Source organism: Crotalus tigris, unplaced genomic scaffold (assembly GCF_016545835.1).
Source record: "Crotalus tigris isolate CLP2741 ecotype Arizona unplaced genomic scaffold, ASM1654583v1 scf7180000024338.4412243, whole genome shotgun sequence".
NCBI lineage: Eukaryota > Metazoa > Chordata > Lepidosauria > Squamata > Viperidae > Crotalus > Crotalus tigris.
The window spans coordinates 649,333-675,877 of NW_024100508.1; the positions used below are offsets into that span (position 1 = coordinate 649,333).

General features: G+C 36.9%; 1 protein-coding gene across 3 annotated transcripts in view; it reads right to left on the bottom strand.

Annotated features, from left to right (window-relative positions):
* PRSS12 (serine protease 12) overlaps positions 1-26,545 on the bottom strand; it is a 47,345-nt gene that overhangs the window by 18,331 nt on the left and 2,469 nt on the right. For all 3 annotated transcript variants that reach the window (XM_039325601.1, XM_039325598.1, XM_039325599.1), the window contains exons 2-6: positions 18,157-18,295; positions 14,602-14,780; positions 11,774-11,924; positions 1,234-1,412; positions 152-290 (exon numbers count right to left, since the gene is read on the bottom strand). In XM_039325601.1, coding sequence (XP_039181535.1) covers positions 152-290; positions 1,234-1,412; positions 11,774-11,924; positions 14,602-14,780; positions 18,157-18,295 — 787 coding nt within the window. The remainder of the gene's footprint in view (positions 1-151; positions 291-1,233; positions 1,413-11,773; positions 11,925-14,601; positions 14,781-18,156; positions 18,296-26,545) is intronic.

The following is a 26,545-nucleotide window of genomic DNA, read 5'->3' on the forward strand; positions in this document are numbered from 1 at the left end:
TTTGCTCTTTTTTGTTGTAGTTTTCCAAGGACACAGTATTAAACAATTAGATTTTGATTAGAAAGCAAAGAAGCAAAGCAGTGCAATTCACTGAAGTATTATCAGCATTGCTCTGCATAATCATTAGTAGCTTCACATAAATGGAGCTTACTTAAAGCCCAGTTGTCGACAAACCACCTGCGTATTCCATTCAGTCCATCCATCGTCACAGACTGTGCCCCATTGTCCATTATAAAGCACCTCCAGACGTCCCTCATTGCTTTTTCCAGCAACTAGTCGAATTGCACCATCTGTGGCATTCAAAATAAGAATGTATTTTAGTATGTAATATTGCAGAAAAGAAAGTGCACTGCAAATAGAACAGTTATAGGCTAGATAATAACTTTTCACATCATTTAAATGGAAAACAGAAGGTTAAAGGAACACCCTGATATTGAATTTCCTGTTATAAATATTTTATAAAATTAGAATGCATTGGTTTTATTTTGTGTCTATCCAGGCACTTCTGCATAATTATTATTATTATAGAAATATAAAAAGTGTAATTCCTCATCTCAGATGCTCATAATTTACGGGACAAAATTGTGTAGACAAAAGTAAAAGAGAGGATAAGTTATATCTTTAACTTGTGCCTTTCTGTGCTCTGTTAAATCCCACACAAACAAATGTCCTTTCACTTCCTACTCTACACTGCTTAAGGACTGTAATTGGGTTAAATAAGACACAAAACGATCAGGAAAAACCAGAATATTTTTAGAATAAATGACAGGAACGTCTTCATAGTTTACAGAACCAGAGCTACTCCATTACTAAGTTATTTAAATTTTCAAATCATGGGAAACTTTTAGGAAAGCCAATCGTCCTTTAAAAAAATCAACAGGTGCTTGAAAATGTTTAGGTTAAATACAGGATACGCTAAAGAGAAGATAAACAGAAGTTGCAGAGATGTTCACAAATGCTGATACTGAACTTCCATTCGTCCTCCCTGCATTTATGTTATATTAGGAGGCATGGCAAGTTTTTCCCTCATCAGACATAGGCATTTCCTTTCATGCTTGTTTTTAAATGTGGCCAATACATTCTGGAAGTCAGAATGAGGCTTTTGGACTGCATCCAGAAATGTTACCTTCTCTATTGTTGAAAGAGGTCAAAAAATATTCAACCAATTTGTGTCAATTAATCTTAACTCATGCAGTGATTCTGGTTCAGAAAAGTGATTCCTTTGTTGCATACCTGCCAGAGGAGTGCATGAAACCCCTGCATCCTCTTTATGGCCACAGTTGTGTTCTTGCCAGGAACTCTTTAGGCACTGTTCTATAGACAACTCATTTCCTGTACAGCGTACTTCATCCAGTAGCACAGGACCCGAGCCCTCTCCAAAATAAGCCTGGCTCCATGCCTTGGCAACTCCACTGTCCAGACATAATAAACAGAGGAAAACTGATGGCAAGACAAGTACTCTGCAATTTAATTGTGTAAATGATCTGCACTACATGTGCAAGTACTACCATTCAAAATAATATTAAGGCTATACAACGTACAATTCTTAAACTAGAAAACCTGTTATTTTTTATTTAAATGTACGTATTAAAACAGCTTAAGACAGAGAAATATAAACTCAAATGCAATTTGTTTTCAAAATGCAATAAACTGAAAACAAGAGATATGCAAAAAAGAGAGAGAGAGAGAAAATATAAACATAAGTAGAGAAGGCAGGGTAAGTAAAATTTGAAGCAAGAGCCCATTTTGTATCCAAAACCCAGACAGTTATAGCATACACAGCTGAAAAATCCAGGCTTACATTTAAATGATTTATGCATCCTGGTTTATTTTCAACACATTTTCCCAAGATAAATCTCAGTGTCCTTCATGACTAATAAAAGATTTTTATTTTTATTTTTTAAAAATGTTTGTCTACAGCAGACTGAAATTATAACTGAATTATAATCAGGATGGCTGCCAGTTATGAGAAAGCAGAACCAGTGAAACAGAAATAAATTATGGACTAGAGCAGGGGTAGGCAACTTTGGCTCTTTTATGACTCATGGACTTCAACTCCCAGAATTCCTGAGCCAGTCCACGAGTCATAAAAGAGGCAAGGTTGCCTACCCCTGGACTAGGGTGAGAAAGGAATGTTTTTCCTATGATAGTTACCTATAAATAATATTAAAAAATCTCTTGATCATTGACCAAGAAAAATGATAAAAGCACAGCCTACTGTTTTAGGACATGATTTCTTTAAGATATCAGTCAAACACAAGAGTCTGTTTCCTTAACAGAAAATTATTCATCTTTTTTGTCACCCAAGATATCATCAGGAATAAATAGCCCTCATCAGCAAAGAGATAAATTGGCATTCAGACACACATATCAGGGACATATCCCAGCAGGGAACACTGGACATTCAACTGCGTGTTGCAAAGGTACATACTTACTGGTCACTCAGACAGTCAACTATGTTTTCATGCTACATTTCACCCTACTGTAGAATCATCTTCCCATGAACCTTATCCCACTGCCCCTATGCTCAGCAATTCATTCAACTGATTAAAATTTCAATTTAGTAGAAAAAAAAGTGAGCTTGAAGAAGTAAAGAAGATGGGCTGGATTTGATTTGCAGAAGGTGATTCTTCATGCTAGTTCTGTTTCACATTCTGTTCTGTGCAAATCCCCACATGCAATACAAGTCTCCAGCCAATTCCTATGGCCATCTACCTGGTTTTAAGTCTAATCATGGAAAATAGAATTACTGGTACCAGTTAAACTTGTTGGAATTGTAAATGGTTCTATGAATATGTTTAATAGCTGTTAAGGTTGGGGAGAATGACAAGTAAAAAGTAAAATATAATCATTTCCTTTTTGTTGGTTACAATTGTTCTCCTAAGCTCTTATTTATAATAGCAGGAAACTTCCACTGATACCATTGTTATTTTTTCAAGAGCAATCCAGTGAGTCTGGATTGCTTCAAGACTAAGGACTGCAAAAATGAGACACCCACTAAATGGCAGCAAAAAGGCACAAAAACTCTCATTTTTTGTTGTTGTCTACCGGAGGTTTGGATTTCTGTCACTCCACTATACATCACTGAAGTTACTAAGGGAAGGGATTAAATTCTTTTCCATACATACTCAGATTCACAAAAGCATAGGCATACATTAAATGATTATATACCAAATGCAAATCCATGTTTAATGCTACATCCATTTTTTGCCCTAGCTATGTTCTTTGAACTAGTTACCAAGAAGCTTTCTTCAGGGTTTGGAAGAGATTATTATATATGACTGACAATATTTAAGACTAGGAGTGTCTCTCCATTCATCCTTTTTATTTCTAATTTATACACTTTTCTAAAATATATTTCAGAACATTAATATTATTCACATCACTGAATTTTTAAGCAAGCACAATTAATAATATTTTTAAAAAATATTTAAAAAAAACATTTTAAAAAAATGTTCCTAATCTCTTGATAATCCTTTTATTCATTGCTCAGTAAGTAAAAGAGGAACAGACAAAAAATGCCAAGAAAATTAACTGGTTTGCAAAAGACTGTATTACACTGCAAAGAATTATGTGAAAAGATCTCTTATAGCTATATTTAGGCTTACAGTACTGAGACTCCATTTCAAACGTCTGGAGGTTAGGAATTAAAATAAAAGAAGACTTTATTTGAAGTCTTGAATAGAGACTTCATGTTTTCAGTTTGTGAATCCTGGAAAGCATATTGCATAGTAATACCAAAGACAATCTATGACAAGCAGGAAGGTTATTGCAAAGAAATTTCAGTTTACAATCTGCAGCTGGATTAACTGAGAAGGTCCACAGACCATAGCTAAGTATCTCTTTATTGCGTCATCCCATGCCCAGCTACTATATCTTTTATCTCTCCTTTCTTGGTAGATTTTAGTTCTTTGAAAATGAGTCTATTTGCCAAAGCATCCTTCTATGCATTTTTACACTACAGCTTTGCATATTTTTTATAAAAAAATTTACTAATGTTATGTGTTCCTGGCTACTTTCCTTCGTGACCAGAGGCAAGCTCGCCTGACCAATAACCAGCCAAGACACAGTGAAGGCCTTTTGTTTCATTTATTGCAATAAGTGGGGAAAGAAGCTATCAAAGCTTGATTCTCTCCAAAGTTTCAACTCAAAATATTCCCTCCTTTATACAACCCTGTCCCAGCCGCCACATTCCTCCTCTTTCCCCATTGGCTGAGCTACTATGAGGTTACATTCTTTCCGACCATCTCCTACCTATTTCCTGCTACATACTAAATCATACATCACATGTACATTAATAATATAAAATATTAGACATATTCAATTGTTGGTTTTGAGTTCTGGGCTCCTTAGAACAATAGGTTCTTTCCTGTTTTTCAATTTAGTTAAGTTTTCCTGGCTAGCCATTTCCTCTTACAGATGTCTTTATAGCTTGTCTTCTTCCTTTCTCACTCTAAGACCCAGCTAATTTTTTACCTACATATTTTTCTTACATCCTTCCTTTATGCTATCCTTTCCTGTTTCCCATCCATTATAGTTGCTTTGGTAAGCTTGTTTCTCCACTCAGTAAGTTTCGACTGCAGCAATTTCAATTTTCAATTTCTCTTTCAATATTAAATTTTGAAGACCATTCACTTATTCCTATCACTAATAATTTGAGTTTAAGGCAAGGGGAACTTCCTTTCAACTTGTGGGATGTTTTTGAAACTGCAAACTTAAGTTGCAATTCAAATTGCAGTTTGCAACTGGGATCAAAATGATATTTGTATTCCATACAGCTGCTTGCATCTATACTAAGATTGTTTTCTCCACCTAGATTCTAGGAGAGATCCATTCACGACATAGAAACCACACCCAGTCTCGTCCAATATTTGGAGTAACATGCTGAGCAGCAAATTAAGAAGGAATGCTTAGAAAGGAATTTCAGAAACTTCACTGAATAAACCAAAGCTCATAGCCCAGTCTTTGACATTATGTTTGGACATAAGAAACTTGGGTTGAATTAAAGAGTCTGAAATACTTAGTTTTGGTTCTTATGAGATATGAATATTATAAATGCAAGAAGAAATAGCATGCATATTTTGAATGCACACATATTAAGATTACTGCAAATCAAAAGATTATCTAAATCAATTTAGTTTAAACTAATATCTGAGCATCCATTCTTCAATCTGTGTTTTCTTTTTAACATTATTTGCACGTCTGTTTCCAATAGCCCCAAAATAGCAGTTATATATATTCTCCTTTGTAATGCTCATTCATTCATTCATTCATTCATTCATTCATTCATTCATGTGATTAATCTGTTTATGACCAGTTAGCTGAATATTTTAGAGAGCTGTTTGGTGTAGTTTAAGAAACTAGACAAGAAACCAGAAAAACATGAGATTCAGTTCTACCTTAGGTAACAAATTAATCCAGTCAAATTACTCTGGGCCATTCATTCTTTCTCAGCCTTTGGAAAGAGGAATTGGCAAAACACTTCAGGTAGTGATCCCTCAAGAAATAGAAGGAAATTTCCCATTCGTAATAAATTCTCAAAGAACAAGAAATACTCCATAAGAATAAAAGACACCCTCCCTCCTCTTAATTGTTCATCACCGGTTTTAGTCTGAGACAAGCTGATTATGCAAAGAATTGAAATAGATAGAAGCTGATCACCCAATTAAAAAGACAAAAACACCCATGCCCACACTTCCTACACCCCTAAGGGGCAACTACAAAAACCATATGCACAACAAAAAGAGAACTTACAAGTATAGAAAATAATAATTGCAATATTTTCTCTAGACATGGAAGTACCAATCTCTCTCACACACATACACACACCCTTTCTCCACACATTTAACATAAAGGGCTCAAACCCCTATAAAAACTTGACCAATGCATCATCCAATTGCTCCCACCAAGAACAAACCTCTTTGTTTTTAGGAAATACATGGATCAACCTCTTTTCTACAGCAGCCTGCCTCCTGTCTTATTTGTTTGAATTTCTCTAGCTTCTGAGAATGGGGCCTGGAAAATTCTTTTTAACACGCTATTAGAAATCTTGCCAAAAAAGCTGCAAGAGACATGTCCAGGCAAGTGAAGATTGCTTCAAAACCCCTCTCCCAAACATGTAAATATTTCCTCTTGCAGGTCTACAAAGCAGTTTCCCCTAAAAATAATGTTAAGAGTTAAAGTAAAGTGATTTAAGCCTATTAAACCTTATCCTATATATTACCAATACTTGAGGTTAGTACAAAGAATCCACAACTATCAGATAGAAGAGAAGAAAAAAATGACATCAACATTCTGAAACAGTTTTGGGAAACAATGAAAGCAGAACCAGTTTTCTAGTGAGGCCTGTCAGTGTCTATTTTAGTACTTCATACAAGGGTATTTTTTGATCACAAAGGTTTCAAAAGTGATCAAATTTACTGTACATATTTTGATGTTAATGCAACTACCGGTAATATTTCGTATACTGCATGAAGACAATACTATTTACAGATATGACCTTTCAATAAATTGATTTGTTTCAATTAAATCTTAAGTTGGTTGCTTTTATACTGGTATCTTTATTCTTCAACTGCTGGCTCGCAATTTCAAATACAAACTCAGATTAGACTATGGGTGTCAAACTCGCCAGATCACATGACGTGTCGTGATGTATCGCAACTCTTTTTGCATTGCCAGCAGTGGGGTGCGCACAGCTTCGGTATGATGAAACCCCGGCGGGCTGGCAGTTTGACACCTCTGAATTAGACCATCTAAATAACACTGTCAGGTCTTCATAGTCTACCGTTAATTAGACAAGTGGGACAAGGGTCATGAGATAAGGCAGACATCTACAAAAATGTATTCAGATCACTAGCTAAAACTCATTCAAGAAAAATACAAATTAGCAAGAAATAATAGATGTTTATCAGTTCAGGATCTATAAAATCTGTGATGAAATAAATCTTAGTAACTTTATCCATGAGGGGCATCCCAAGTATTTGATTGGTAAAATGATTGTTCTTATCTCAACAATTTGTGTTAACTGAACAGGTCATGTATTAGCTGATAAGAATAGAAGAAACCTTTGAAAATAAAGGAATGGACATAATTTAGGTGCTGGCTGATTCCAAACTGATATATTTGCTGAAAGCCTTTTAGGATTAATTTGAAGTTTAACCATGCTTGAAATCTTGCTAAGTGAGATTAACCCTTTCTGAAAGACATAAGCAGAACTGTCTCTTTTCTTTTCCTTATCATCTATCTTTTGCTCTTCACCCATTTTGTTGTTTCTGCCACAAAGAGGAAAGGGGGAATGTGTATGTTTATATACTCATGTGTTTCCGTGTGACTATTTAGTGTGGAAATAAGACCTCAGGATGATTCAATGATGTAATCATATTTGACTTATGTAAGTATAGTATTACACATATGTTTATTCCTACTTCCTTTATTATGTATCTCTAGTAGGTAGCATATTTAAGAATGGAATTCTTGTACCAGCCTGTGCCTGATAGTGGCTAATTGGTTGAAGAGTTCACTTGCTGAGAGGAGGAATGATTCAGAGATACATTCTACCATGCATCTTTGTCTCTCCCTTCTTCCACTGTCGTCAGCTTGTGGAATAGCAGTTAACTCAAGCCTACAGTTTTTCCTTTCTAGAAATGATTTCACACCATGAAAGAAACCTGCATCTACCTTTGTGATGATGTTTCTTTATCAATTATAAAGCAATTTTGTCTGTATTTAGGATTTTTTGCTAATGGACATGCATGAGGAACATCCTATATTGGAACTCTGTGACTTTGGAGCTCTTGCCTCTGATTTGTCTGAGTCCAAGAACCAAGTGACCAACTCTAACATGCTATAAAATGATTATCTGGATTTTCTCCAGTTGTTGATGATTTAGGGAGGACTTTTCCACCACTGTGTGTCACATAGTTTATCTAAATGAGAACAATGATTTGTATATGGGGGTAGGAATCAGTTAATGTTCTTGTCAAGTAATTTTTATTTGGTCAATGATCAGCACAATAAACAAAAAGTATTAATTTTATAAATTGTGTATCTTATTTTATAAACAATTAATTTGAATTGGCAGTTATTCAATCTTTTGTCCAGAACCTTTTTCTTTATAGTGCAACATCTGGCAGAGTTTTTTTTTTGTATGTGTGTGACAGACAGACAGACAGACAGACAGAGACAGAGGTAAATCCACATTTTTATTCTGGAGGAGGAAATTCCTGGATTGGTCAGCCCTCTATTGGCTGGATGAAAGATCTGGATATTGTGCACAACTTTTTTTCTGTATATTAGGTTGAGTTGGGTTTTTTTTTCCTTTTGTTTTTGGTCTGTTCCTTGTTTTTGTGAAAATTAATTTACAATTAATTCAGACTCAGCTTCCTTTAGGATAAATATTACAAGTCATAATGAACTTCTGAAGTTCCCTGGTTCTAATACAAAGCCTAGAGACTGTATCTATCTTGGATTTTTTAAAGCAATGATATAAATAAATTTGGAGAGCACCAATTAGAGAAGGCTGATTTATGAATATTTATGGATACTCACTAGCAAAGATAACATGATGTTTATGGTCAAATAACTGCTTAAAAACCATCAACTAACCAAATTGGTTATATTCTGTTACATTCAATAATAAACAATAAAGTGGTTTCCATTTCAGCACTTTATATTAGAGCAGTGGTTCTCAACCTTCCTAATGCCGCGACCCTTTAATATAGTTTCTCATGTTGTGGTGACCCCCAACCCCCCATCCAGCTGGCCGAGGGGTATCAAAAACTTGACCAAAAAAAGAGGAAAAAATGGGAAAGTATAGGTAGTTCTCGACTTACAACAATTCGCTTAGTGGCTGAAGTTACAACAGCACTGAAAAAGCAAATTATGATCATTTTTCACACTTATGATTGTTGCAGCATCCCCAGGGTCATGTGATTTACATTCGGATGCTTGACAACTGATTCATACTTATGACATTCACAGTGTCCCAGGGTCACGTGACCAATGGCCAGGAAGCGTGGCCAGCTGATCACTCAGGTTGCAGAGTGCCTCTGGGGGGAAATCTGTGGGTCTCTGGTATGGGACTGGGGTGGGTGCCTGCCTTCCTTCCCTCTCTTCTCTCCCATTGTCCCTTCCTTCTTTCCTTCCTTTCCTTCACCTCCTTCTTAGTCTCTTCCTCCTTCCCTCCCTCTCTCCCATTGTCCCTTCCTTCCTTCTTTCCTTCCTTTCCTTCACTTCCCTTAGTCTCTTCCTCCTTCCCTCCCTCCCTCCCTCCCATTGTCTCTTCCTTCCTTCTTTCCTTCACCTCCCTTAGTCTCTTCCTCCTCCCCTCCCTTTCCCATTGTCCCTTCTTTCCTTCCTTCCTTTCCTTCACCTCCTTCTTAGTCTCTTCCTCCTTCCCTCCCTCTCTCCCATTGTCCCTTCTTTCCTTCCTTTCCTTCACCTCCCTTAGTCTCTTTCTCCTTCCCTTCCTCCCTCCCTCCCTTCTTCCTTCCTTCCCTCCTTCCTTCCTTCCCTCTTTGTTCCTTCCTTCCTTCCCTCTCTCATTGTTCCTTACTTCCCTCTCTCTTCATCCCTTCCTTCCAGGAAGGGACAAGGGGAGGGGGACAGGCTGCCAGAGGCAGAGGAGAGCTCTGCCCAGTTCACTCGCTCAGCTTCACCAGAAAACAAGCCGCTTGCTAAGTTAACAGAAGCCCAAGGATCAGCACCGGGTTACAGCTGATTCGCACTTCTGCTAAATTAGCAAGCGGCATGTTTTCTAGCAAAACTCGAGCAAGTTTGCTGGGCAGGAGCCAAGGAGAGCTGCTTCTTGGCTGCTCTGCAAAAGCACGGATCAGCTGTAGAGGTTCATCCCGATCTTGGACAAGAGGGAAGGAAGGAAGGACAGAAGGGACAAGGGGAAAGAGGGAGGGAAGGAGGGACAAAGAGGGAGGTGAAGGAAAGGAAGGAAGGAAAGGAGGGACAAAGAGCGAGGCGAAGGAAAGGAAGGGACAATGGGAGAGGGAGGGAAGGAGGAAGAGACCAAGAGGGAGGGAAGGAAAGGAAGTTCCAGCTAGCAGAGGCTTGGCAGCCCGGCTGCCAAGGAACAGAAGAGCGCAAAGCCAAGGAGAAGAAGGTGGTGGTTTCCTCCCAAAGGGGGCTCCTTTTCTCCACCCCTTCCCTGGGTTTGTGTGGAATTTCTCATCACCAACGCTGAGAGGTGCTCCTTTGAGCCCACCACGAGCTTTTTCGCCCCTTTGCTTCTCCCCCCCCCTTTCATGAGGATTGTGGTGCCCTTGGGAAGCCGATCGTGCTTTGAAGCTTAGGAGAGGAGGAGGAGTTCCTTCCTCCTTCCCTCCCTCTCTCCCTGACAAGCCCCAGCGGGCTCGACATGAACGGGTGGAGGAGGAGTCGAGGACGGGCGGGGTGGCAAGGAGACCGGCAGCTGTTGCCAGACCTCTCGGCTGACAAGTGCAAGTTCGGGGGTCGCCAGCTGACGGGTGCAGGAGTTGGGTGCTGCGGCAGCCTCCCCTTCACTGACCTGCGTGCACGAGAAAAAATCAATCTGGTTGCTGCACAAAGAGTCTCTGGGGAGGGCGTGGCCTTGCTCTGCGCCTGCGCTCTTCATGCACCCCCTGCAGGGCACATTTGGTAGAGTTCGTGCAGACTGCTGCCAAGCAGCATATTTTCCACAAACAAGTGAGGTGGAGTGGAGGGGGGAGGGAGAGAAGGCGGTTGACAAGCCCTGCCTAAGACCGTCAGAAATACGTGTTTTCTGATGGACTTAGGTGACCCCTGTGAAAGGCTCATGCGACCCCCAAAAGGGTCGCGACCCACAGGTTGAGAACCGCTTTATTAGAGGAAAGAAGAAGAAAGCAAGTACTTTTTCACTTAGGCATTTCCTAAACCACTGACCCATTTCTAAAACTGTGTTTCTCAACCTGTGGTATATGTACCAAGTGTACATAAGTAGTCAAACTGGGCTTGACTTTCCTCATCAAATCAGGCAGGAAATCCACAAGAGAAAGAGAGAGGGTTAGGATTAGAGAAGAACAGAGAGGAACAAGGTTCCCACCAAGGGTGCTTTGCCAAGTGGACTAATTATCTTGGAAGAAGAACTTTCTCAAAGCCAGAGTAAAATACCTAGCATAGCTGTGGTGGCTATGTGATTAGAATGAAGTACTGCAGGCTACTTCTGCTGACTTCTCATCAGCTCAAGGTTAACTCAGCCTTCCATCCTTCCGAGGTTAGTAAAATGAGGACCCAAATTGTTGGGGGCAATAGGCTGACTCTGTAAACCTCTTAAAGAGGGCTGTAAAGCACTATGAAGTGGTATATAAGTCTTAAGTGCTGTTGCTATTTTACAATAGTTAGTTCTCTCTATTGTTATTTGAATACAGTTATTGGTTTGGGTATATGGAAGATTATTCTCAAAGTGGCAAATATCACTTGAGCTCTAGTTAGCTTTAATTCAAACTAGTGTCATCAATATTACTTCCCTTTTTATTACTTTAAACATATTGTAACCAATCAATGGAATAACAAAATGTCTTCTAAAGAAAAAAATGCCTTTTGTTTCTGACTTGGGGAAAGCAGTATATTTGACAAAGTGTTTGGTGAGAGTTAAGATATAGACTGAGAACCAATCCTCCAAAATTTTCAGGAAGTTTTATCTTTTAAAATAATATTACTGAATTTCAAAACCGAATAGCTCTATTCCATGAAGTTCTGAAGTTTCTTAAACATCTTGGGTGCTTTTAGTTTTACAAATGAAATAACATATCTAGTACAAACTAACCCAAAGCCAAGCTGCCTGCAGACTACCTCAGCATCAGCATCATCCCACTGGTCATCACAGATGGTTCCCCATTGGCCAGCATGATAGACTTCAACTCTTCCTTCATAACTGCGGCTGCCATCCACCAGCCGGATTGGAATAAGATCAGAGGCTGAAAATAAAAATATGAAAAGAAAAATCAGTTTTTATTACCAAATCATGGAAAGCATAAAAATGCTATTCATTTCCTAGTAACATTTGAATATTTCATTTCTCAATCTAATAACTATTAAATTAGGGAGCCCTAGTGGCGAGTGGTGAAAATGCAGTATTGTAGGCAAACTCTGCCCAGAGCCTGGAATTCAGTCCTAATGGGGCTCAAGATTGACTCAGCCTTCCATCCTTCCAAAGTTGGTAAAACGAAGACCCAAATTGTTGGGTCTTTGTAAACTGCCCAGAGAGTGCTATAAAGCAGACTGGGGCAGTATATAAGTCTAATTGCTATTCCTATTACTGCCTGTACTGATCACATTTTAAATAAAATTATCTTGTCCAGCGTTCAATGCTGGCCAGGAATTAGAATGCAAATGGGTTGGGATTGTGAAATGTAATGTTCCCAGTTGCCATGGCCAACGACAAGCCTAATAAATTGAGAGGAAAAGGTTGGATTCAAATGTATAAGAACATTGTAATTTAGGCATTAGTAATACTGCCATGTCCCATGTCCCAAACTATTTTTATGCAATTCCTCCCCTCAAATGCACACAGCTCTAATCTCTAAGGGGACTCAGTTTTAATATAGTGGAATTCATTGCTAGCTACATCTAAGAATAAGCAAGATTTTAAGATGGCTAACAAGTTGGAAAAAACAGCTGAATAAACTTGTCTACTGAGTTCTAAGTTTCTTTCATTCTAGCCCTCTTCAAGTGACCTTTTAAATCCACTCTATTAAAGGAGCCCTCTTAAAAAGAACAATGAAGCCTTTTTGAAATATGTTTTTCCAGTTCTATGTACATAGAAACAGCCTTTATAGCATAATTTTGTTAAAAAGGAAAGAATACAAAAAAGCCATAACATTTCTAATCTCTGTGCAGCTTCTGTACAAAAATATGATTACAACTGGATATTTTAAATATTAACAATCAACTGGCAGACAAAACGGGTTCCATTTGGGAGCTAGGAAGAAGCATGGCATGCACTTTTACAAAAGGTGACAAATTGCCACACCACCAAGTATTTTTGGCCTATGCAAGTATATATACATACATACCATATTACATGCCTTGACTATCAAGGCATCACTCTCAAATGATAGGCATGCCTTTCTAGCAGCTGCTTAGGGAACATGATCTCATACTTTAATCAGCTTCACAAGAATTCCACCTTTTATTGAATAATAGTGTGTAAATTCAGAATTCTATGGGAAATCCTACTTCTTTGTAAGTTCTAGGTTTTATTTCTTAAGAGATTCCATAGCATTCTGATTTGAACTTCTTTCCTTTAGACATCAAAAAGAAAAACTTGTGCTAATCACAATTTGTTTTTCTTAGAGATATTTATGGGTAATTAAGAGGCTCATTGTAATCTACACTGATTCACTGCACCTAAGCAATGTCAACTAGTGAGACATTTTTCCCCTACTATGTCATGATAAACATGTGAGGGAGGAATGCAGGCAATCAAATTTGTTGATGGACAATCAAACTCCTGACAGAAAGTAGAAAGCACCAACATATTTGCACAATAGGAAGAGAAGTTTTTCGGTAACAATAACAATAAAGTCTACAAAATGCTCCAGATGGGAAAAAACATTTGAAGTAAATAGCCAAGATGTCAAGACTTGCACGTGGATTGGATTTAAGTGAGGGAGAGGTACGCATAGTCAGCCTCACTCTCTCTTCCCAGATTCCATCTTATTCCAATGGCAGGAAAAAAGTCGAGACAATTGGAGATGGGCTGCGTGCAGTGGTTGACCAGGGCATCTTTCATGTCTTGCCATGCTCTCAGCATACCACATCGCTTGCAGAAACTGCCTTCATGACCGTTGGTTCTATTTTAATAGATCTCATCCGCTCACTCCGCCAGAGTCTGTCTTCACATGGTCGGGATAGACAAATCCCTTGCTCACCGAGTGTCGAAGACACAACGGCTACTCTCTACCTGGTTTGGCCAGCCTGTCGAAGCTGTTGCCCGGGGTGTGGCCGCTGCGCATGTTACAGCTACTAGGAGCCACAGGTGAGACCTGAATGTCAGGTGGGGACCAAAGGTGTACGAGCTGCCCTAAAAAGGCACATGCCCTACACCAGAGGTACTACCCCTCCCTGAACACCCCTTCACACCCCCACACACACAAAACATAAAGCCCATTATTTTTTAATAGAGTGGGCACTCAAAATCAAACTGAATACTGAAGTACAAAAATTACCAGAAGGGGAAGGCTACTTTGAATTTCATAAACGAGACTACTCCCAAAGAAAATTTTCTTCTTAAGTAATCCTCACAACAGGGCTCTGGGAAGTTAATTCACAGACATGGTAAGAATTTTGTACCACTCTCTTTTTTGATCCCCAAATCACTGTTTATATCACTGTATCAGAACTGCATTTTAGTATGGTGTGCATGCTGATAGTATCATTCAGAATTAACTTATTTTAGACTTTCTTGGTGTGGCATTTCCCCTAAATTACATAATTACTAACCCCAACATATCTAGAGGGCACCATATTCAAGAAGACTGACTTAATCATTATCAATAATTTTCTACTATGTAATCCTCCATCACATCTTCCTGTATGATACTGCTGTTTCCACAGTGTAAGACTAAATGGTGTTTCTTGTTTCTTTTTTACCATGGGAAAAGCTACATGTGACAGCAGCTGCCATATTCTGGGAACACATTCGACCTTGCCAAATAGTTTTTTCACATAGCATGATGTTTTCTTCATTGCCATGGCAATGCACATTGCTCCAATGTACAGGAATAAGGCCCGATCCAGAAAATAGGATGTGCTTTGCTGTACCTTTCTCCCTATGGAAAGAACAACAAATATAGATCATAAAAAAGAAAACAAAGATAATTACAAATTCTTTGTTAGTATTTTATTCCATGCTAAATATTACATGTTTTTCCCTGATCCACAAAATATCAGAGAAACATCGAGTAGCTATGGGACCACTTCAAGCCAAAGTACAGGATCAAAGTGCACTAAGTTGTTTTCAGAATTTCACCAAACAGTAATTTCTTTAGTGACTTCCAAAACTGCTTTTTAAACTAAGTTGGTGAATATCTCTGTGAATACCATGGATAACTGAGAGGACAATCGAATAGATTATTGAACAAACCAATCCATAGCTATCACTCAAGGCACAAATGATTGGACTCAAATGATCCTACTTTGTGAAAACCTAGCTTTCTGGAGAAGATTCTAATGAATGAAAAGATGGGAGAAAAGAAAAGACAACAACCATCAGCAAGGTGGATAGACCCAATGATGGTGGTGATGGGGTGCTGTTGTAATAGCTGAAGGACCAGGTTAGAAAGAACATTGATGTAGTTGCTAAAAGTCAACAACAACAATGTCATGTAAACATTAATACATTAGATATAAAATCAAATTATACTGTATAATGGATTGTTGTTTGAAAATTCATAATAGATATTATAAAGCAATGCAGAGTCAGGTCAACCAAAACCATTTTTGGTTAACAATATGGTAGTGATACGATGCGTTAAATTATTAAGTCAGTAGAAATCACTAAACATTTCTAAAGTAGTCCCAAGTTTTCTGCTGTATCTCAGAATTTAGAGCCAAAATACTCTAACTGACTGAATGATATCGTAATGCTGTGCCAACCACTTTAAGATCTTAAAATTCTCTTGCCTATATTTCTCAGATAAGCAAAGTATATAAGAGAGCTGTCACCATTTTCTTTATCTCCTTATTCCTAACTTGTATGTAATGTTTTATTTAATTAATTTAAGAAATATTTAAACACTTCTTCCTACATTACACTTTCAGACAGTTTTCATATTTCTCTGAACCTATCAAAATATTAATGTTTATTAAAAATGCATTGAAAGCACATAGAACAACACAATCTACAACTAATTGCTTCAAAGAATTATACAACAGCACTCATAAAATACATATGAGCACCTGCCTATTACATCAGTTGTTGTATACTTTTTGAAACTTGCTTTTTGGTAAACATCTATATTATAGTAGTAGTAGTAGTAGTAGTAGTAGTAGTAGTAGTAGTAAATTCAGCTTTTAATGTTAAGTAATTGACTAAAATTTTGAATTATTGAATTATTCAAAAGTGATGCTAGCTAAATATATAAATATAAAAAATAAATTATGTGAGAAAAATTAATAAATTTGCTACATAATTTAGGAACATTTGTAAATTAAACTAACAAGATGGTGTAACAAAACTTACAGTTTAGAAATACCAGGAAGTGTCTTCATAGAGATTGGATTTGGGCTGAGCTTGGCAAGTGTTGATCCATCCTTTTTAAACAACACCCCGTAAGACGTCTGAACATATTTTGTTTAATATTCCCTGTGAGATTTCTTGTTCTGTTCACTTCAAAGATTTATAATGTACTTTGGTCTTAAGTTTTTTTTATTCTCAAAGCACTGTACTACTTGATTGAAACAGACATTCTCTATACAGATAAGGCAAGAATTAATATTATTCTAGAGCAGTGATGGCGAACCTTTTAGGGACCGAGTGCCCAAACTGCAACCCAAAACCCACTTATGCATCGTCGGGTGCTGGGTAGGTGTGGCCCATTGGGTGAGTGTGGCCTATTGGGTGGGTGTGACCCATTGGGTGGGCGTGGCTGCAATGGTAACAGCAGACTGGGTGGGACTAAAAAGTTCAATCAATCAATTCCAACTTTGCAAGATCTTTTTCCCGCGAGAAGTTAAAATTGACTGATTGATTGAACCTTTTTTTTGTACACGGTGGTGGAGGCCTAAAGCAAAAAGGTATTATAAAACCCAGCTGAAGGCCTAGGACTGGGGCAAGGGCACGCATGCCCACAGAGAGGGCTCTGAGTGCCGCCTCTGGCACCTGTGCCATATGTTTGCCACCACTGTTCTAGAGATAACCAGTTTAGCTATATAAGACACAAGCTACCACTCAAGATCATAAAGGAAAAATTATAGAACTGTGTTTATATTTTTACTTTATTTTAGCTCTGACTAGTAACATGAATTAAAATGGGATCTATATATGATCAGCCTTATCTATTTACTAGATTATAAGTTTCTTACATGAGAATCATATCCATGCAGAAAATGGCAAGTATATATTGCTATGCATCATACAGAACAACATATTTAATTTTGTACGTGTGGACCAAAAAAGGCTATTATGTTCTATTGAAGATTTATTTGTACAGGATTCATATTATTTCTTATATAGAAATTTGCATATATGGGAAATTAGCCATGCAGGCAAGATTGTAGCTTTTCTTCAAGCCCTAAGATCCAAATAAGTATTTCAATATTTTTGCTTTAAGCATAATCTATTTTAAAGGGAACTAAAAACAGTGCAGTGTAAACAGAATGAAAAAGAGATGTGCCAACATGAAGGATCCAGAAAAAAGAGGAAGGATATTTTTAAAAGGACTTGAAGATAATTTAAGCATTTAGTTCATTAAAAGTTGAACTTCATATATTATCAAGTTCCCATTGAATTCATTATAGCAGGAAAGTTACAATGTTTTAGTTTCTATAGAATGGCCATAAAAATACTCTGCATCCTGGATTTCACTGCATCAAATCTATGCATTTCTGTAAGTCTTATCAAAACTGGGCTCCAAAAATCTGGAGTACCATTTGATGAAAACGAATAGACACAGAAAATACTAACTTCTTACTTTCATCTAGATAGATATCTCCTTGTCAAGAAGCAAAGTTTAAATCTTCAGGATTAAAATTTAAGCTGTTTATCCCCTTTACCAAAGAAAAAGAAAAGAAGATTAAAAACTATAAAGCAAGCTTGGAGTCATACTCATTATCTTTAGTAGAACTGCACGGACTAACCCTAAATAAAAAAAAAGTAACATCTATTCAAATTAACATTCTGTTTCACAAGAAATACTGAATCACATTTAACCTTTCTTTGTAACAATAGTGTATAGCATATTACTTGTTAAAAGTACAGTTATGATTTTTAATGAATTTAAAGTAATAAACGTAATATTAGTCATTAACATTCTAGAAAAGAAGTAATCAATTTATCCATTAATCCATTTATCTAATGTAATGATGCAAGCTATGTTTCAGGCACTGTAGCAGATGAGAAAATTGGAAGTAACTGCCTTTGTATTTACAAATGATGTGGAAAAACTTCCAAAAATAGTGTTATTTAGTCAACATTAATTTACTTACCCAAGTTCAAGTTGCTGACATATCACAGAAGCATCAACATTATCCCAGTGGTCACTGCAGATTGTTCCCCATATTCCATTTAGATATATTTCAACTGTGCCTTCAAACTCATTTCTGCCTCCTTTAAGTCTTACTGATCCTGTTTATTTTTGTCAAAAAAAGTGAATTTATTTCCGAGATTATGGTAGTATAGTCATTACAAACTATGAACAAAAATTATACCACATTTAGAAAGAAATATCTTTTGTGTGGCATTTATTTTTGGAGTGATCTGAAAGAGACATGTTGAACCAAAATATATAAACAATATAAGCCATACCGTTGCTCTAGAATGGTTTATGTCACTTTTTGATACAGTCAAACTTGGTTCCCTTTCTGGATCTGAGGCTTGTCATTAAAACTGCTTGAGCATCAAAAGTCAATCAGCTAAGTCCCCAGTTCATTCAGATTCTTCTAGACCAGGGGTTTCAAACTGCTGGCCTGCGGGCTGGATGCGTCATGGTGAAACTGCACCCAATCCCATTGCCGGCAATGGAAAAAAGTTGCAATACATCGCGACATATCATGTGACATTGCAAGTTTGACACCCCTGTTTTAGACCATTTCTCTATCATTTCATTGTCATGCCATTGGGATGACATGAACATTACTTAAGGTATACTTAAGTATATTAAGTATACATTACTTTATAATCAATCTATCCAATAGAAATAGTTTCATACAACTGCAGTTAATGTGGTCACTATGGACATTTTTTTCCCAAAATTTCGGCAGCAGTAGCAAAGTTAGTACCATAGTATCATTGTAGGCACTACCAAAAGATGACTATTATTATGAAACTTGGCCTATTCCACAAATGGATGCCAAAATGAGTATGTCAATCAAATAATACTAATTTATCAGAAAGCAAGCTAATGACACTCCTATTACCCTTTTAAACCCAAGATTCCATCTTATTTCTTTCATTCTTTTGAGCAGATGAATATATTCCCAAATGTAGCACAGGGCAAAAACTCCAGAAGCATCCTAAAGTACAGATGATGGTAAAGGCTGGTATTTTTCATTATTATATGTCAATTTCTATTTTTTTGTTCATTTAGCAGAATCTTTTAGAAAGGTAAAGCCAGTTGCAGGAAATAACCAAGACTGCCAAGGTTCTAAGATTACAAATATCTGACAGGCACAACACTACCAGCCCTAGTGAATCTCAAAGATCCTTTTCCACGAGGCAACTGGACTGTCTTGTTTTTCTTTGAAGATGTTTCGCTTCTCATCCAAGAAGCTTCTTCAGCTCTGACTAGATGGTGGGGAATGGAGCTGAAGAAGGTTCTTGGATAAGAAGAAGCTTCCAGTCAGAGCTGAAGAAGCTTCTTGGATGAGAAGCAAAACATCTTCAAAGAAAAACAAGAAAGTCCAGTTGCTTTGGGGAAAGTATCTTCGGGATAACTATGACATGGATGACTGAGAATCTCCATAGACTCCTAGTGAATGCAATTACTTCCTAAAAGCTCAAAACATCCATTACAGTCACTTACGCAGCATAACAAAATAACAACAGACAATACTTAATAAAATTAGTAAATGTCTTATGGACTAAAATATTATATAGTTTTTGCATAAATAAGGTTAACCATTATTGAGATATGGACTTATTACAGAAAAAATATTGTTTATAATCTAGCTACTTTATTGCTTCCAGTAGCTAGACTGAAATTCAGAAGAGTGTAGACTAGGGATTTCAAGTAGTAACAGAGTTATCCTTGATGGTATTTCTCTCTAGCCCTTGTTTAGTAACTGTTGGGATTAAGGTATAGAGGCAAAGAAATATCAACTTCATAAAACTATTCCTTTCTTATAAGCATTTCAAAAGTCTGTGTATGATTGCTTTACCATTAGATTTCAAGGAATTAGAAAACAGTTTATTTTAAAACTTGGGAAAATTTCTATCAATGATTAAAAATATGATAGAACAAGAAAAGAGCTTGAAATTAAATAGAATAAACGATAGGTTTTTTTTACTAAGCTTTATCTTCTATGTTAATAACAGCATTATTACTAGTGATTTTAGATACTAGTGGCGATAGTTAGAATCAGCTTATATTTTATTAATTATGGTTATTTACTTATTAATTTCTAATTCTATGATTATAGTCAACTTTACTTATTATAACTGTTTAGTATTATATAAACTATGCTTACTCAATATGTATATCCAGACGGTAATTTGCTTGTTAAAGCATGGGATTATTGTTGGGGGTTACCCCATTACTGTACCTCTCCTTACCCTATCCTGAATTCCTTATTCCTACCCCTTCCCATACCCGTACTCACCCTATCTTTTCCCTACCTGTATACAATCTAACAAAATATTTATAAAAAAAGTTATTTAACTTCTCATGACTTAAAGTTATAGGAGTTTATTTCAAGCAAAACAATGTACTGAATTTTTCTATGTATAAGACACTATTTTTTCCTGCAAACACCCTGTTCAAAAGTTACGGTAGGTGCATCTTATACACAGAAAAATAATGGTAATCTCCGCAGCCCAGGGCATGCCTGTGTGGATTGCCATGCCGCTTGGTGCAGGTGTCAAGCCCCTGTGGGCTTGCCACTAACAAGAGGGGGGAGGGGGCAAGATCGTCAGCCAGCCAAACTTCCAGGTTTGCTGGCTCAGCTGTTCGGCACTCTGCTGAACAGCTGATTGGCGCAGAGAAACTCACTTGCCAGAGCATCTTGTACAAGGGTGCGTCTTAGATGGAAAAATACAGTATTTATTCATGTCTGACCACAAGCAGATCATGTGAATTTATGGAATGTATAAATTCTTGGAATGAAGCAAACAAGTACTTAAATTGTAAGATCTATATTACTGAATAAACAATTGTCAAATATGGAAAGCTCCAACTACAGTACATACAAATAAGAAGTTCTTAATGTCAGTCTGACATTGTGGGATATTTTCTAAATTAACATTTTTTATTTGTGTTTTTAAATATGCTTTTCTTGTCCAGTATAGGTAAGCGTTGTCCACCAATCTTCTATGGAATGGGCATAAGTGAATATTATTTTTCAGAATACTGTATGGCAGATAAAATATGAATACCTCACCTTTAAAAGATTTAGCTGTATATATCAATTATCAATGTTAAAAATTATCAGAGTAAACTGAGAAAAAAGTTAAAGACACTTAGCCTTCTCCTTTTTGGACACATATAATAGGCTAATGTCATGGTCCAGGACTCAGACTGTGACTCCAACTGAACCAATGAAATGTCAGTCCCAGGAGACGCCAAGCCTGGAGTCAAAGTGGCTGATCAAATACAGACACTATTAGAACAGCTGAAGCTATCAGATTATGTTGCATGGGCTCCAAGCTCTCCTGTGAATACAGTGGAGAGCACAGCAAAGATGCTCAGTGCTGCTCAAGAAAGTAAATCTACAGCTGGCTATAGCCTGCTTTAAGAGGCAGTCCCGACTCATGTTCTCAATTGGATTTTCTGATTTCCTGCTCTGGTGTGTTTTTTCTGTGAATCATTCTCATGAAACTCTGACTAAGAAACCTGGGTTAGCTCTCTGAACATTGGCATGGATTTTGACTACTTTTCTGTGGGTTTCTATTGACAGCAAAACTACCCAGGCAAGTTTCTTTTCAAGAAACTTTACATTTCTTCCCTTATCTATTATTTGCTCAGCCTTGATTAAATTGTTTTCTTCATGTAGCAACTGTGTGTGAGAGTGTGAGATCTGAAACGGGACAGCTAAAGTTCATGTGAGTTATGGTTTTCATTAAGACCTTCCCATCCTTGGGCCATGATATTGTCAAAATTGACACCAATAGATTTTTTTTTAATACCTGAAACATCAAGTATCTCATAGTTAATACATTTCATTAACTTTGTTTCTTTTTTTGGTCCTTAACTAGCACTTTTGTATCTTTTAAGACCTACACCCATCAATCTATGGCCACTTTTAACTGAATATAAATAAACTGTTAATTCTACTTTGCTCATAATGTACTAATTAGAGGTAGAAGGTCTTTCTAGAAGCAGCATGTTCTATAATTCAAAGATGGACTAATGTTGTATTTCCTTTATATAAAATATAGGCAAGATGTAGCCTTTCAGATGTTACTACACAACTATTTTCATCATTAATGCTTGTTGTAAGAGCTGTAATAGTCATGTTGACTATTGGAATTTGAAGAAAGATACAAATATGATAAAGTTGCAACACAAAAAAATTCCAGACTACTTTATTCTAGCCCTTAGGCTTTGCTTTGTACAATGAAGATTTAGAGATTATTTTAGGTCATTATATTAAACCGAGTTGGTCAGCTCCTAACTATGCAAACAAGAAATTTCAGAATACTTTTTACTACATTCCCTTCCAAACTATGTAAAAAATGTAAGTATGCCATATGCAATTGTGCATTCTATTCACAATTTGGGGATATGGTATCATCCCTTAATGCCATACTGAAAGTTAGGAGAATAAAACAATCCTTATCAAAATGTTAATTACTTTTCAGTTGATTTTCAGTTCCATTTTACCTTATTAAATGTATAGTTGTGGCAAATATACTCAGTTTTACAACTGTGCACTGGACCTGAAGAGAAAAGGTACTTTGGTGCATTCAAGTCATGAATTTTGCCTTGTCTACAATTTCTTACACCCAAAATGACTTTTAGCTGGGACAGCTGCATGTTTCTTACACAAAGTACAGAACAGTACATTCACAACCCTGTCTGCTGCAATTTACACTCGCTTTCAACTCTTTAAAGGAATTGTACCTTTTGTAAATTGTGTAAAGCATACTGCTAGGTGTACAACCATTTCAAAGCAAAGAGTCTATGTCTATGTGTAATATATTGACATGATTTACAAACATCAGATTTCAGAAGGATCAATGAAATTGATCAAACTAGTCAAAATTCTATATTTACCATTTATTTATATTCAGTGTTACCTGTGCATAAGGGATCATTTAACACTAGGACTCATCCCTATTTTCATGTTGATATTTTCTTTCAATATTCAATTTTAGGCAGACTGCTTCTATGATTTATTTCCTAGAAGCTAGTATTTCTTTGAATCTAGAAATGATCATGTCTAAACTAAGGACACCTCTCTTGTCATTGGGAATTATTTCAAATAGGTAGTATCTATTTTCCAGAGGTAAAAAAAAAAAAAAGTCTGTAGAGGAGAGAGAATAATAAGGAAAATCTAGATTCTTAATCATGGAAGCTCACTGAGTGATGTTACACCAGTTGCTCAGCCCAGCCTACCTCACTGGATTGTTCTGACTGAAAAGAAAAAAATATCATGTTATTTGACAAATACATAGCCTAGAAATAAAATGTCATTTGGAAGGAAATCTTCATAATAGTAGTAAAAATTGTTATTATTGTTACTTACTCATATGATAGCGGTGAGTGACCAAGCAATATAGTTTTGAGCTAATAACTGAAGTTACCAGATTTAAAATATTTGAAACTACAAAGCTATCTCCCACACTTCCACCGCTATGTTGCCATTGCAGCATTATGTTCATTCTGCAACCACTGATTATAGAACACATGTGAACTCTATGAATATGTGAACACATACTGTATTCCTTAATTATATTATGTTTTATAAGCCAATACAATATGTATGCTTACTAAGCAGCAGTTGTGTTTGAAAACAAAATACTGAGAAAGTGCTGGTGCAAATCAAATCAAAATAAATCCTAATCAAAATCCTACATAGGTTTGACCGAGTTTTACTTAACTAGTTAATATTCACACAAAATGGGGAAAAAAACAGTGAAAAACAAAATGAAGAGAAACAAAATGCATGGGAGGGGACTGAAGTAACTTAGGAAAGAAATGTCTTCTACTTCTCTTTTTGTCTCAGAATATTGGAATAAGGAATTGCTTTAATGTGTTTATGGAAAGAAATTACTATAGAAGTTATTTCAAGTAAGATTCTATAAATCTGATTTGCATGTCTGGACTGCATCCAGACTGGAACTTGAAGTGATCAAGAGCCAATTCACACAGTATATATTCAGCTTTGCAATAAGACCTCCTTTGGATCAATTCCAAATAGAAGCATATGATGTCTTCTGTTACCTTTTGGAGAAGCTCTTATTACACTTTCCAATGCAAGCTGGAAGAGGAATTCAGACTAGCATAAATGAAATTTATTCTGTTAACACTTAAGTGCCAAGTGTTCTGGATGAGGCAAGATGAGATACTGTGTATAGGCAAGAGAAGATGTACAAGAAGAAACTTGCAGCCAGTTCTGATATTTTCTAAACATGCTGAAATCACTGGTGTTTATTTATGATATAGCTATTGATTCTCTCCATTCATTTCTTCTAAAACACAGAAGTCTCTAAGCATTACACATTTTCAATTATACCCTTATTTTAAATGGCATCTTCATAGTGTTAGCAGATAATAATCTTGTTGATCAATGAGACTTCTTTGAAAGCACAACACATAGACAGACTCAACCATAATTTCAAGTGGGAAACTAAACATCCTTTCCAAGGTAAAATAATAAAGGCAAGATATAAATCACGAAAACTAGAAAATTCCTGGAAGCTTGACATTTAAAAAAAACAGCCTTCGATGGAGACATAAACCACATTTACATACCACTCAAAAGAAAAAAGTCAAGTAGAAAACAACACATCCTCTCCAGTAATCAACACCCTGATAACCAGGGATTAACATCAGATAAACAAGCAGAAAACAATGCCCTAATCAAGGAACTACCAAGGAGAAAATAACATCCCTACAAAAACTGGCAAGGCAAGCTACTATGTATAAACAGAGAATAAACTGCATGCTAATAAGCACTCATAACGTTATCTAGTTGGATGGGTCTGCAAACAAACACTAGCTCAGAGAGCACCAAGGGCACCACAGTTTAACACTGAGCTATATACATTTTCTTCTATTGGAAATGTGTTTGTAAAACATCAGAGGTAGGTGATATGAGACTAATAACCTTAGCATTTATGATGCACAAGAGACTTATAGGTTTACATCAAAATGCATATGGAAGCGCACTTTTCTTCAACATGGTAAAGAATAAAATGGTCATGTTTATTAAAAATAAATGAGATGGCACTGAACACAGTTCAGGTGACAAAATGAAGAGCTAGTCTATTTGCATTGAATTCTAAATGCTTAAAGAACTGGCTTTATATGCTAACAGATCGCCAGCTGTAGTAACTAAAACCAAATCACTTTTGTCCCTCCTGCTCACTCATCCTCCCTCTGGTATCTTACTATACCAGAAGTAATAAATAAACAAGCTTCAACAAGCAATAATTTCAGGGTTTGTTGGTGCTGTTGCAAGACCAAATGAAACCAGATTTTGCCAAGAAGGGTTTGGGTGAGTAACCAAATAGTTAGCCACTTATACGTTTCGGACATTTCTTGATGCATGGAAACTCTCATAAAAGCATCAATGTGGAATGGGCTTTTTAATCAACAAAGGAGTAGGACTTAGAAGGCAAGTCTACAGTGTGGATACCATAAATGACAAAACTGCTGACCAAAGAAAGAAAGATTTGGGGGTTCTCCAAAATTATTTTTATCCCATCCAGATCTACACTGTATATAGGTAATCTTTGGAATAATTGGATTCATACAAGATATATACCTCTTGACCCTCGGTAATTAAACACTTTTTAAAAATGTGTCCCCCAATTCTAGTGACTGAATATAACTGGAGCATCTGGGAGTGGGGGAGAGAGAGGTGTTGGTCATACTACTGTATCTGTATCTTCTTCCATTATGCAAGAACCAACCAGTTCTCTATTCTCTAGTTTGCATCTCGCAAGGCATGTTAAAAAGCAGGGCTTTTCAATCTTTTCACCCATTGTACCACTTTTAGGATATGGCAACATCCGAGTACCACCAGTTGCCTAGCAAGGTGTCAAAAACTTGATGACCAAAAAAAAAAAAAAAAGGAAAAAAGTGATAAAGTACAGGTAGTCCTCGACTTACAACAGTTTGCCTAGTGACTGTTCGAAGTTACAGTGGCACTGAAAAAAGTGCCCCCCAAGCCACAGCCGAGCAAGACACCTGCCTGCCCACCCAGTGGCGCTCTTCCTCCTGTCCGAGGTTTTCATTGTTGTGAGTAGCGAGGGTGGGGTGGGGGTGTTTGGTTTTTATTCCCCCTGTCTGCTGGGTGGTTGCAGCAGGTTTTGGTCACTTCACATGACTCTGGGACACTGTGATTATCATAAATATGAATCAGTTGCCAAGCATCTGAATGTAAATCACAAGACCCTGGAGATGCTGCAACATTCCAGCTGATCGGTGCTTCTTCTGGGCTCAGCAGAAGCGCCAGGATCAGCGCCGAGCTCCAGCTGGATCCTGGTGCTGAT